General features: G+C 42.8%; 1 protein-coding gene across 2 annotated transcripts in view; it reads left to right on the top strand.

The window, feature by feature from the left end:
* The window catches only part of TMEM44 (transmembrane protein 44), a 319,479-nt gene that overhangs the window by 172,397 nt on the left and 133,536 nt on the right, over positions 1 to 13,546 (top strand). Inside the window, exons 8-9 of one of the 2 annotated variants that reach the window (XM_053710206.1) lie at positions 9,771 to 9,875; positions 11,269 to 11,448. In XM_053710206.1, coding sequence (XP_053566181.1) covers positions 9,771 to 9,875; positions 11,269 to 11,448 — 285 coding nt within the window. The remainder of the gene's footprint in view (positions 1 to 9,770; positions 9,876 to 11,268; positions 11,449 to 13,546) is intronic. The other variant, XM_053710207.1, reaches the window with a different exon arrangement.

Below are 13,546 nucleotides of genomic sequence, written 5' to 3' on the forward strand. Positions count from 1 at the left end.
ACCGGATCTGGTGGGGGGCAGACTCTCTCTCTTCGCTCAGGCTTGGGCAAGAGATGTTCTGGATCCTTGGGCGCTAGAAATAGTCTCCCAAGGTTATCTTCTGGAATTCAAGGGGCTTCCCCCAAGGGGGAGGTTCCACAGGTCTCAATTGTCTTCAGACCACATAAAAAAACAGGCATTCTTACATTGTGTAGAAGAACTGTTAAAAATGGGAGTGATTCATCCTGTTCCATTAGGAGAACAAGGGATGGGGTTCTACTCCAATCTGTTCGTAGTTCCCAAAAAAGAGGGAACATTCAGACCAATCTTAGATCTCAAGATCCTAAACAAGTTTCTCAAGGTTCCATCGTTCAAAATGGAAACCATTCGAACAATTCTTCCTTCCATCCAGGAAGGTCAATTCATGACCACGGTGGATTTAAAGGATGCGTATCTACATATTCCTATCCACAAGGAACATCATCGGTTCCTAAGGTTCGCATTCCTGGACAAGCATTACCAGTTTGTGGCACTTCCGTTCGGATTAGCCACTGCTCCAAGAATTTTCACAAAGGTACTAGGGTCCCTTCTAGCGGTGCTAAGACCAAGGGGCATTGCAGTAGTACCTTACTTGGACGACATTCTGATTCAAGCGTCGTCCCTTCCACAAGCAAAGGCTCACATTGTCCTGGCCTTTCTCAGATCTCACGGGTGGAAAGTGAACGTAGAAAAAAGTTCTCTATCTCCGTCAACAAGGGTTCCCTTCTTGGGAACAATAATAGACTCCTTAGAAATGAGGATTTTTCTGACAGAGGCCAGAAAATCAAAACTTCTAAACTCTTGTCAAATACTTCATTCTGTTCCTCTTCCTTCCATAGCGCAGTGCATGGAAGTAATAGGTTTGATGGTAGCGGCAATGGACATAGTTCCTTTTGCGCGAATTCATCTAAGACCATTACAACTGTGCATGCTCAGTCAGTGGAATGGGGACTATACAGACTTGTCTCCGACGATACAAGTAGATCAGAGGACCAGAGATTCACTCAGTTGGTGGCTGTCCCTGGACAACCTGTCACAGGGGATGAGCTTCCGCAGACCAGAGTGGGTCATTGTCACGACCGACGCCAGTCTGGTGGGCTGGGGCGCGGTCTGGGGACCCCTGAAAGCGCAGGGTCTTTGGTCTCGGGAAGAATCTATTCTCCCGATAAATATTCTGGAACTGAGAGCGATATTCAATGCTCTCAAGGCTTGGCCTCAGCTAGCAAAGACCAAGTTCATACGGTTTCAATCAGACAACATGACGACTGTTGCGTACATCAACCATCAGGGGGGAACAAGGAGTTCCCTGGCGATGGAAGAAGTGACCAAAATCATTCAATGGGCGGAGACTCACTCCTGCCACTTGTCTGCAATCCACATTCCAGGAGTGGAAAACTGGGAAGCGGATTTTCTGAGTCGTCAGACATTTCATCCGGGGGAGTGGGAACTCCATCCGGAAATCTTTGCCCAAATCACTCAACTGTGGGGCATTCCAGACATGGATCTGATGGCCTCTCGCCAGAACTTCAAGGTTCCTTGCTACGGGTCCAGATCCAGGGATCCCAAGGCGACTCTAGTAGATGCACTAGTAGCACCTTGGACCTTCAAACTAGCTTATGTATTCCCGCCGTTTCCTCTCATCCCCAGGCTGGTAGCCAGGATCAATCAGGAGAGGGCATCGGTGATCTTGATAGCTCCTGCGTGGCCACGCAGGACTTGGTATGCAGACCTGGTGAATATGTCATCGGCTCCACCATGGAAGCTACCTTTGAGACGAGACCTTCTTGTTCAAGGTCCGTTCGAACATCCGAATCTGGTCTCACTCCAACTGACTGCTTGGAGATTGAACGCTTGATCTTATCAAAGCGAGGGTTCTCAGATTCTGTCATTGATACTCTTGTTCAGGCCAGAAAGCCTGTAACTAGAAAAATCTACCACAAAATATGGAAAAAATATATCTATTGGTGTGAATCTAAAGGATTCCCTTGGGACAAGATAAAAGTTCCTAAGATTCTATCCTTTCTTCAAGAAGGTTTGGAGAAAGGATTATCTGCAAGTTCTTTGAAAGGACAGATTTCTGCCTTGTCTGTGTTACTTCACAAAAAGCTGGCAGCTGTGCCAGATGTTCAAGCCTTTGTTCAGGCTCTGGTTAGAATCAAGCCTGTTTACAAACCTTTGACTCCTCCTTGGAGTCTCAATTTAGTTCTTTCAGTTCTGCAGGGGGTTCCGTTTGAACCCTTACATTCCGTTGATATTAAGTTATTATCTTGGAAAGTTTTGTTTTTGGTTGCAATTTCTTCTGCTAGAAGAGTTTCAGAATTATCTGCTCTGCAGTGTTCTCCTCCTTATCTGGTGTTCCATGCAGATAAGGTGGTTCTGCGTACTAAACCTGGTTTTCTTCCGAAAGTTGTTTCTAACAAAAACATTAACCAGGAGATAGTCGTGCCTTCTTTGTGTCCGAATCCAGTTTCAAAGAAGGAACGTTTGTTGCACAATTTGGATGTAGTTCGTGCTCTAAAATTCTATTTAGATGCTACAAAGGATTTTAGACAAACATCTTCCTTGTTTGTTGTTTATTCTGGTAAAAGGAGAGGTCAAAAAGCAACTTCTACCTCTCTCTCTTTTTGGATTAAAAGCATCATCAGATTGGCTTACGAGACTGCCGGACGGCAGCCTCCTGAAAGAATCACAGCTCATTCCACTAGGGCTGTGGCTTCCACATGGGCCTTCAAGAACGAGGCTTCTGTTGATCAGATATGTAAGGCAGCGACTTGGTCTTCACTGCACACTTTTACTAAGTTTTACAAATTTGATACTTTTGCTTCTTCTGAGGCTATTTTTGGGAGAAAGGTTTTGCAAGCCGTGGTGCCTTCCATCTAGGTGACCTGATTTGCTCCCTCCCTTCATCCGTGTCCTAAAGCTTTGGTATTGGTTCCCACAAGTAAGGATGACGCCGTGGACCGGACACACCTATGTTGGAGAAAACAGAATTTATGTTTACCTGATAAATTACTTTCTCCAACGGTGTGTCCGGTCCACGGCCCGCCCTGGTTTTTTAATCAGGTCTGATAATTTATTTTCTTTAACTACAGTCACCACGGTATCATATGGTTTCTCCTATGCAAATATTCCTCCTTTACGTCGGTCGAATGACTGGGGAAGGCGGAGCCTAGGAGGGATCATGTGACCAGCTTTGCTGGGCTCTTTGCCATTTCCTGTTGGGGAAGAGAATATCCCACAAGTAAGGATGACGCCGTGGACCGGACACACCGTTGGAGAAAGTAATTTATCAGGTAAACATAAATTCTGTTTTGTAATAAATTAACATTTAAAGTTTTTTTCTTTGTTGCATATAAATAGCAAAATTTAAAATGTTCTTATCGGCAAGGCTTTATGTTATGCATTACGGTTACATTTAAACTTCATGTAAACATTTTTGATATTTTTGTATATAAAAGGCTTTTTTATATAAATGTTTTATAATGTTTATGTCCCTTTAAATATAATAGTATTAGGTGCTGCTGCTATTATTATTAGCTCAAGCATTTCCACATTATGGAATCAGGGATAAAGTGAAATCTATTTACCAAAGTTCTCCCACTTTAAAGGAAGTGCAGCTGTTTTTCACATAGAAAGCACAAGCATTTGTTATGCATTAAAATATATAATTTGATAATGTGTCTATTGATCTTGGTTTCAAAGTGAAAGTGACTCTTTAAAATTGTAAATAAATTCAACCTAGATGTTTCTTCAAACAATAATAATTTCTTTATCACAACACTAACTCTTAATAATGAACCATGAACAAGACTTTATATTATAACAGATATATTTCAATAGTTTCTCCATCTGATAGATATCCATATAAAGAAATTGTCAAATGTAACATCAAAACAATTTCTCTTGTAAGGTGTATCCAGTCCACGGGTTCATCCTTGTGGGATATACTCCTTCCCTACAAGAAGTGGCAAAGAGAGCACACAGCAGAGCTGTCCATATAGCTCCCCCTCTAGCTCCACCCCCCAGTCATTCTCTTTGCCTGCTCTAAGCAATCGGAAGGGTAAAGTGAATGTGGTGTTAGAATTGTAGTTTTTATTTTCTACAAGCAAAAGTTTGTTATTTTAAATGGTACCGGTGTGTACTATTTACTCTCTAGCAGAAAGGAGATGAAGATTTCTGCAGGGAGGAAGATGATTTTAGCATGTTGTAACTAAAATCCACTGCTGTTCCCACAAAGGACTGAGGAGTACAAGAAAACTTCAGTTGGGGGGAACGGTTTGCAGGTTAGGCTGCAATAAGGTATGTTCAGTCATTTATTTCTAGACAAGACGGTGATAATGCTAGAAAAGACTGATAAGATCCCCATGAGGGAAGGGTAAGCTGTATTCAGAGACTATGTATGGAATTGCTAGCTTACAAGCTTACATTACAGGGCTAATTTATGCTGGTTGACACTACTTAATGGCAAACGGTTTTTATTGGGTTTCTTTCAGGGGTTGTTACCCACATGGCTATTATTAAAACACTTAGGAGTGTTTCTTTAGACCTAACAGCACCAGAGTAAGGTGGGAGGGGCCTAATTTTGTGCCTCAGATGCGCAGTTATATTGACTAGAACTTCAGGCTGTTTCACATGGAGGGTCCTGCTACAGTTTGAGGGCCCATAAGAAGCTTTTTCCCCACAAATCTGACTCCTAAGGGCAGGTAGGGCCACAGCAGAGCTGTGGCAAGGTGCTGAAGTTGTTTTAACCGGTCTGTTGGCTTACTATCGATCCGGTTTGGGCATTGAGGGGTTAATCGTTTTTATTGCTAGTGGTGCAATCTTACTAATGCTTTAGGTACATACTGTAAAAATTTCGAAAAGTTTGCTGCATTTTTCACTGTTTTGGAAAATTGTGTGCCTTTTTTATCTCTTAAAGGCACAGTAACGTTTTTTGCAAAGTGTGTTTTTACTTGATTAAAGTGATTTCTAAGCCTGTTTGTCTTACTACTAGTCTGTTAAACATGTCTGACACCAAGGAAAATCCTTGTTAAATGTGTTTAGAAGCCATGGTGGAACCCCCTCTCAGAATGTGTCCCACTTGTACTGATATGTCTATACACTTTAAAAAACATATTGTTGCACTTAAAAATGTGGCCCAAGATAATTCTCAGACAGAAGGTAATGAGGTTAGCCCGTTAACCTCTCCCCAAGATCACAACCAGTTACGCCGCTCAAGCGACGCCTAGCACCTCTAGCGCGTCTAACTCTTTTACCTTGCAAGACTTGGCGGCAGTTATGGATAATACCCTCTCAGTGTTTTTATCTAAACTGCCCATGTTACCTGCAAAGCGTGATAGCTCTGTTTTAAGAACAGATTATGAGCATTCTGACGCTTTAGTAGCCTTATCCGATTTACACTCACAACGCTCTGAAATGGGGGCGAGGGGTGTGCTGTCTGAGGGAGAAATTTCCGATTCGGGAAAGGTTGCTCCTCAGACAGACTCAGATACTTTGGCTTTTAAATTTAAACTAGAAAACCTCCGCTTATTGCTCAGGGAGGTATTAGTTACTCTGGATGACTGCGACCCTATGGTGGTTCCAGAGAAATTGTGTAAAATGGACAAGTACCTAGAAGTTACACTGATGTGTTCCCTGTCCCTAAGAAGATTGCGGATATCGTTACTAGGGAGTGGGATAAACCAGGTATTCCCTTCGTTCCCCCTCCTGTTTTTAAGAAAATGTTCCTTATATCTAACCCCATGCGGGACTCCTGGCAGACGGTCCCTAAGGTGGAGGGGGCTGTTTCTTCACTTGCTAAACACACAACTATACCAATCGAAGACAGTTGTGCTTTTAAAGACCCTATGGATAAAAAATTAGAGGGTTTACTTAAGAAAATTTTTGTTCAACAAGGTTTTCTTCTCCAACCTATTGCGTGCATTGTTCCTGTAACCACTGCAGCTGCTTTCTGGTTCGAGGCGCTGGAAGATGCGCTCCAGACGGAGACCTCATATGAGGACATTATGGACAGAATTAAGGCTCTTAAGCTGGCTAATTCTTTTATCACAGATGCCGCTTTCCAACTAGCTAAGTTAGCGGCAAAAAATTCAGGTTTCGCCATTTTAGCGAGCAGGGCGTTATGGCTAAAGTCCTGGTCGGCCGATGTGTCGTCAAAATCCAAACTATTGAACATCCCTTTCAAAGGAAAGACCCTCTTTGGGCCTGAATTGAAAGAGATTATTTCAGAAATCACTGGGGGAAAAGGCCATGCTCTCCCCCAGGACAAGTCCTTCAAGACGAAGAACAAACAAAATAATTTTCGTTCCTTTCGGAATTTCAGGAGCGGTCTCGCTTCATCCTCCCGTGCTGCAAAGCAAGAGGGTTACACTTCACAACCCAGGGCAGCCTGGAAACCTTACCAGGGCTGTAACAAGGGTAAACAGGCCAAGAAGCCTGCAGCTGCCTCCAAGACAGCATGATGGGGTAGCCCCAGATCCGGGACCGGATCTAGTAGGGGGCAGACTCTCTCTCTTCGCTCAGGCCTGGGCAAGAGACGTACACAATCCCTGGGCCTTAGAGATTGTATCCCAGGGATATCTTCTAGAATTCAAGGACTCCCCTCCAAGGGGAAGGTTCCATATTTCTCGTCTGTCTACAGACATGACAAAGAAAGAGGCGTTCTTACGCTGTGTAGAAGACCTACATACAATGGGAGTGATCCACCCAGTTCCAATTGCGGAACAAAGGCTGGGGTTTTACTCAAACCTGTTTGTGGTTCCCAAAAAAGAAGGAACTTTCAGACCAATCCTGGATCTCAAAATTCTAAACAAATTCCTCAGAGTCCCATCATTCAAGATGGAGACCATTCGGACAATCTTACCAATGATCCAGGAGGGTCAATATATGACTACCGTGGATCTAAAGGATGCGTATCTACACATTCCTATCCACAAAGATCATCACTAGTTTCTCAGGTTCGCCTTTCTGGACAAGCATTATCAGTTTGTGGCTCTTCCTTTTCGGGTTGGCCACTGCTCCCAGAATTTTCGCAAAGGTGCTAGGGTCCCTCCTGGCGGTGCTAAGACCGCGGGGCATAGCAGTGGCGCCTTATCTAGACGACATCTTAATTCAGGCGTCGACTTTCCAAAGAGCCAAGTCTCACACGGAAATTGTAGTGGCCTTTCTGAGGTCTCACGAGTGGAAGGTGAACATCAAAAAGAGTTCTCTCTCCCCCCTCACAAGAGTTCCCTTCCTAGGAACCCTAATAGACTCGGTAGAAATGAAAATATTTCTGACGGAGGTCAGAAAGGTAAAACTCTTAACTTCTTGCCGAGCTCTTCATTCCATTCCTCGGCCATCTGTAGCTCAGTGCATGGAGACAATCGGACTAATGGTAGCGGCAATGGACATAGTCCCTTTTGCAAGGATACACCTCAGACCACTGCAACTGTGCATGCTCAAATAGTGGAATGGGGATTATGCAGATTTGTCTCCTCAAATACAGTTGGACCAGGGGACCAGAGATTCTCTTCTCTGGTGGTTGTCTCAGGATCACCTGTCTCAGGGAATGTGTTTCCGCAGACCAGAGTGGATCATCGTAACGACGACGCCAGTCTGTTGGGCTGGGGTGCAGTCTGGGACTCCCTGAAAGCTCAGGGCTTATGGTCTCGGGAAGAAGCTCTTCTCCCGATAAACATTCTGGAACTGAGGGCGATATTCAACGCGCTTCAGGCATGGCCTCAGCTAGCTGCGACCAAATTAATCAGATTTCAGTTGGACAACATCACGACTGTAGCTTACGTCAATCATCAGGGGGGAACAAGAAGTTCCCTAGCAATGATGGAAGTAACCAAAATAATCAGGTGGGCGGAGGATCACTCTTGCCATCTCTCAGCAATTCACATCCCAGGAGTAGACAACTGGGAGGCGGATTTTCTAAGTCTTTTCACCCAGGGGAGTGGGAACTCCACCCAGAGGTATTTGCCCAGCTGACTCAGCTATGGGGCACTCCAGAATTGGATCTGATGGCGTCCCGTCAGAACACCAAACTTCCTATTTACGGGTCCAGGTCCGGGGATCCCCAGGCGGTGTTGATAGATGCTCTAGCAGCGCCTTGGTCCTTCAATCTGGCCTATGTTTTTCCACCGTTTCCTCTCCTCACGCGTCTGGTTGCCAGTATCAAGCAGGAGAGGGCTTCGGTGATTCTAATAGCGCCTGCGTGGCCATGCAGGACCTGGTATGCAGACCTAGTGGACATGTCATTTGTGCCACCATGGACGCTACCAATGAGACAGGACCTTCTAATACATGGTCCTTTCAAACATCCAAATCTTAATTTCTCTGCGTCTGACTGCTTGGAGATTGAACGACTAATTCTATCAAAGCGTGGTTTCTCTAAGTCGGTTATCGATACCCTGATTCAGGCTAGAAAGCCTGTTACCAGGAAAATCTACCATAAGATTTGGCGAAAATATCTTTTTTGGTGCGAATCCAAGGGTTACTCATGGAGTAAGGTTAAGATTCCCAGGATTTTGTCCTTTCTCCAAGATGGATTGGAGAAAGGATTATCAGCTAGTTCCTTAAAGGGACAGATATCTGCTTTGTCTATTCTTTTTCACAAACGTCTGGCAGAGGTACCAGATGTTCAAACGTTTAGTCAGGCTTTAGTCAGAATCAAGCCTGTTTATAGACCTGTGGCTCCACCATGGAGTCTGAATTTAGTTCTTTCAGTTTTGCAAGGGGTTCCGTTTGAACCTTTACATTCCATAGATATTAAGCTTTTTTTTTTTTTTCACCTTACCTGGTGTTCCATGCAGATAAGGTAGTTTTATGTACCAAACCCGGTTTTCTTCCTAAGGTTGTGTCTTATAAGAATATTAACCAGGAAATTGTTGTTCCTTCTCTGTGTCCTAATCCTTCGTCGAAGAAGGAACGTCTGTTACACAATCTTGATGTAGTTCGTGCTTTAAAGTTCTATTTACAAGCTACTAAGGATTTCAGATAAACAACTTCTTTGTTTGTTATCTATTCTGGTAAGAGGAGAGGTCAGAAGGCGACCGCTACCTCTTTTTCCTCTTGGCTGAAAAGCATCATCCGTTTGGCCTATGAGACTGCTGGCCAGCAGCCTCCCGAAACAATTACTGCTCATTCTACCAGAGCAGTGGCTTCCACATGGGCTTTTAAAAATGAGGCTTCTGTTGAACAGATTTGTAAGGCAGCGACTTGGTCTTCGCTGCATACTTTTTCCAAATTTTCCAAATTCGATACTTTTGCTTCTTCGGAGGCTATTTTTGGGAGACAGGTTTTACAAGCAGTGGTGCCTTCCGTTTAAGGTACCTGTCTTCTTCCCTCCCTTCATCCGTGTCCTAAAGCTTTGGTATTGGTATCCCACAAGTAAAGGATGAACCCGTGGACTTGATACACCTTACAAGAGAAAAGAGAATTTATGCTTACCTGATAAATTACTTTCTCTTGTGGTGTATCCAGTCCACGGCCCGCCCTGGCTATTAAGTCAGGTAGATTTTTTTTGTTTAAACTACAGTCACCACTGCACCCTATGGTTTCTCCTTTTTCTTCCTAACCTTCGGTCGAATGACTGGGGGGGTGGAGCTAGAGGGGGAGCTATATGGACAGCTCTGCTGTGTGCTCTCTTTGCCACTTCCTGTAGGGAAGGAGAATATCCCACAAGTAAAGGATGAACCCGTGGACTGGATACACCACAAGAGAGAGTAATTTATCAGGTAAGCATAAATTCTGTTTTTTGTTTGCAGAAATCCAGCTGGATGCCATTGCATATGGTCGCAAATGATAGAGCCGTATGCAACAAGACACCACTAGCACGTTACGTGAGACTAAGCATTGAACAAGTGCAAGAGGTTAGATGGAATCTGGCTGAAATGAGATGATATTCTTTATGACTATTAGAGCTTATGCTGACAATCACTGTCTGTTCTGAACTAAGTGGCAGATGCACTTTTACCTTTCCATTATTTTAGTGCCGCACAAATTGATTTTTTGTGCATAGGACTTAATTAGTGTAATTCACAATAGACACTGTTTTAGATATGGTCCACACTAACACTCTCCATGCCTTTGTCTGGGGTAGCTCTCTATTCTGGCATAACACATTTTCCACTCCAATACTTTCCAAGTGTTTAATTTATTAAACCACTGTTACCTAGCTATCTGAGGGGGCTGTATGACTGCCCCTGTTCTATTGAGAACTCCAATACATTGAAATCTGACGTCGCTTCCGGTGATTCCATACATCTGATTGGTCCGTGTCCAATGAGTGACAGGATTCACAACCAATCAGATGAACACTGTAATCGCCTATCTTCAGTATCTATTTTTCCTTCGTCTGGGGGGTTCAAGGGTGGCAGAGCCCCCCTTGTAAACCTCATTCCCCAAGGTTTACTTGGGGTGTATGCCAGAGGATCGGCGGTGCGCCCCCCCCCCCCCCCAACAGAGGCAAACAGATATTAAAATAGAAGTCACAGGAAGTGACGTCAGATTGGAGTTTTCGAGGAATTTGAGTTCTCGACATAACACCCCTTTTGTCCCTTGCATTATGGTGGGTGTGGGGTGTTTAGGGGGCAGCATATTTCCTTGTGCCTAAGGAAGCACAAAAACTAAATATACCACCGATTGATACAAAAAGTGAACAGGAAATATAAACCCAAAATATACAGTATAGGGAATTGAATCACATAAAAAGTGAGGGAAAACATCTTTCCTTGTTTTAGATAGAGGATGTTCTTCTAAAAAAGGTACAAGTCTTGTTTTAAAACACCTTTTCAATATTTGGATAATATTTGGCAAAATATTTGAATATGCTAAGTGTTTGTGGATCAACATTGGGATCTGCATACTATACTCTTTTTGATAATGTTACATCACATGATACTGTAAGGTATTGTTGATAGCATTAAGGCTTTATAGTGCCAAAGAAATCTGTAAATAAAGAAACAAGTATGGTTATTTTGGCAAAAAAATACAGTTCATGGCATCAAAACTGGCAAAAATTTTGGTGGGTTTTTGTAGTATAATTCATGCCTTCAGTTTTGATTGTGAACTCTCATTATTTGTGTCCTTTTCCACATATAGATTAATTTAAAAATGTCTTAATTGCATTGTAAGTCCCCAGCATTGAGTCTCTAAAATCATCCACATGTTACATGAGTTTTCTATACCTCAACTTTTCATGAATGACATTATATAGTTTAACTTTTTATTGTGTAATTACTTTAGCTTTTTTTCAATGTACAGGCAGGTTTTGGAGAAGTGAGGCTGCCTGGTGATGGGCAGACTAATGTTGGGAGCATTTCTACCAAGGAGCCTTTCCAGTATATAGACTTAGCTATGTATCCTCCAGCTCAGGTTTACCATGGCAAGGTGTGCTCCAGTACTTCTGGCTCTGAGATGTCTTCTAGTAACACTGAATTAGAGGTATGTGGTAATCTGTCCCTCTTTACACTAACAAATATTCCTTCTTCATTCAGCAACTGAGAATACTAATCTTGGGCTTTCTTGGTGAGCACATATAGCTTTGATAGTCATATGATCGAGCATGGCTCTGTACTTGGTCTAGCTGCTTTATTTGTGGTCTAGGGGAACACACATTGCTCTGCTTCTCTTTTTATAAACTCACTGTGCAAATCTTGGTTTCTAAAATAGACTTGTATAATTTCTGGAGGCCACTTTGCTGTTCATTCTTTGTTAGATTTGCACTGCTTGCCTTAATGAGCTTGCATAGTTATATTACATATTTATACATATTGATTTACTAGCCATGAATGATTGAAGTGTACTGTGCGGTGAGCTCCTTAAAAAAATTGCTTAGTTTTGTGGTGGTCTCATCAGAAGGTCTATGGGACACCACTACCTACGCTACTACCTACCTCTGACGGTGTGCGTGTAATGTTATGTAAGAGAGGTACATTAAGAGTAGACTTAAAGTAACTTGGAAAGTACATAGGGGGTGTGTGTGCCTAAGAGTGGGAGATCACGGATTGTGTGTAAGAGCAGAGAGCTTCTGAGGTTATTATGGTAATGGGTGGGAAGAGTGGCAGTGGCAGTGCACTGCTTGGATATGTCTGTAATTGTGAGAGTTTGCCTGGTGTTTTTTTCTCAGTGTGTATTGTAAGTGTAGTATGACTATGACACACAGTGTTGAGCTCTCATATGGCTGCCTCCAGATGGGTTGAGCATGGAATTACCAGACCCAGTTGACATTGTTAGTGACTTACCTCAGACTCCTCACCATCTAAACTATGGTGGTAGGTGAATGAGACAACAGTCCCATATCCTCCTTTTCTTTCATGTAATTAGCAAGAGTCCATGAGCTAGTGACGTATGGGATATACATTCCCACCAGGAGGGGCAAAGTTTCCCAAACCTCAAAATGCCTACAAATACACCCCTCACCACACCCACAAATCAGTTTTAAAAACTTTGCCTCCCGTGGAGGTGGTGAAGTAAGTTTGTGCTAGATTCTTCGTTGATATGCGCTTCGCAGCAGGCTGGAGCCCGGTTTTCCTCTCAGTGTGCAGTGAATGTCAGAGGGATGTGAAGAGAGTATTGCCTATTTGAATTCAATGATCTCCTTCTACGGGGTCTATTTCATAGGTTCTCTGTTATAGGTCGTAGAGATTCATCTCTTACCTCCCTTTTCAGATCGACGATATACTCTTATATATACCATTACCTCTACTGATTCTCGTTTCAGTACTGGTTTGGCTTTCTACTACATGTAGATGAGTGTCCTGGGGTAAGTAAGTCTTATTTTTGTGACACTCTAAGCTATGGTTGGGCACTTTTATATAAAGTTCTAAATATATGTGTTTAAACATTTTTTTGCCTTGATTCAGGATGTTCGATATTCCTTATTTCAGACAGTCAGTTTCATTATTTGGGATAATGCATATGAATAATCAATTTTTCTTACCTTAAAATTTGACTTTTTTACCTGTGGGCTGTTAGGCTCGCGGGGGCTGAAAATGCTTAATTTTATTGCGTAATTTGTGGCGCTGACTTTTTTGGCGCAAAAATTTTCTTTGTCATTTCCGGCGTCGTACTTGTTGCCGGAAGTTGCGTCATTTTTTTTTGACGTTTTTGCGCCAAAAATGTCGGCGTCACCGGATGTGGCATCATTTTTGGCGCCAAAAGCACATTATTTAAGTCTCATTGTTTATTTGCTTCTGGTTGCTAGAAGCTTGTTCATTGGCATTTTTTCCCATTCCTGAAACTGTCATTTAAGGAATTTGATCAATTTTGCTTTATATGTTGTTTTTTCTATTACATATTGCAAGATGTCTCAGATTGACCCTGAATCAGAAGCTACTTCTGGAAAATCGCTGCCTGATGCTGGATCTACCAAAGTTAAGTGTATTTGTTGTAAACTTGTGGTAACTGTTCCTCCGGCTGTTGTTTGTGATGAATGTCATGACAAACTTGCTAATGCAGATAATATTTCCTTTAGTAATGTTCCATTACCTGTTGCTGTTCCATCAACATCTAATACTCAGGGTGTTCCTGTTAACATAAG

The sequence above is a fragment of the Bombina bombina genome, chromosome 4 (assembly GCF_027579735.1).
Source record: "Bombina bombina isolate aBomBom1 chromosome 4, aBomBom1.pri, whole genome shotgun sequence".
Lineage (NCBI taxonomy): Eukaryota > Metazoa > Chordata > Amphibia > Anura > Bombinatoridae > Bombina > Bombina bombina.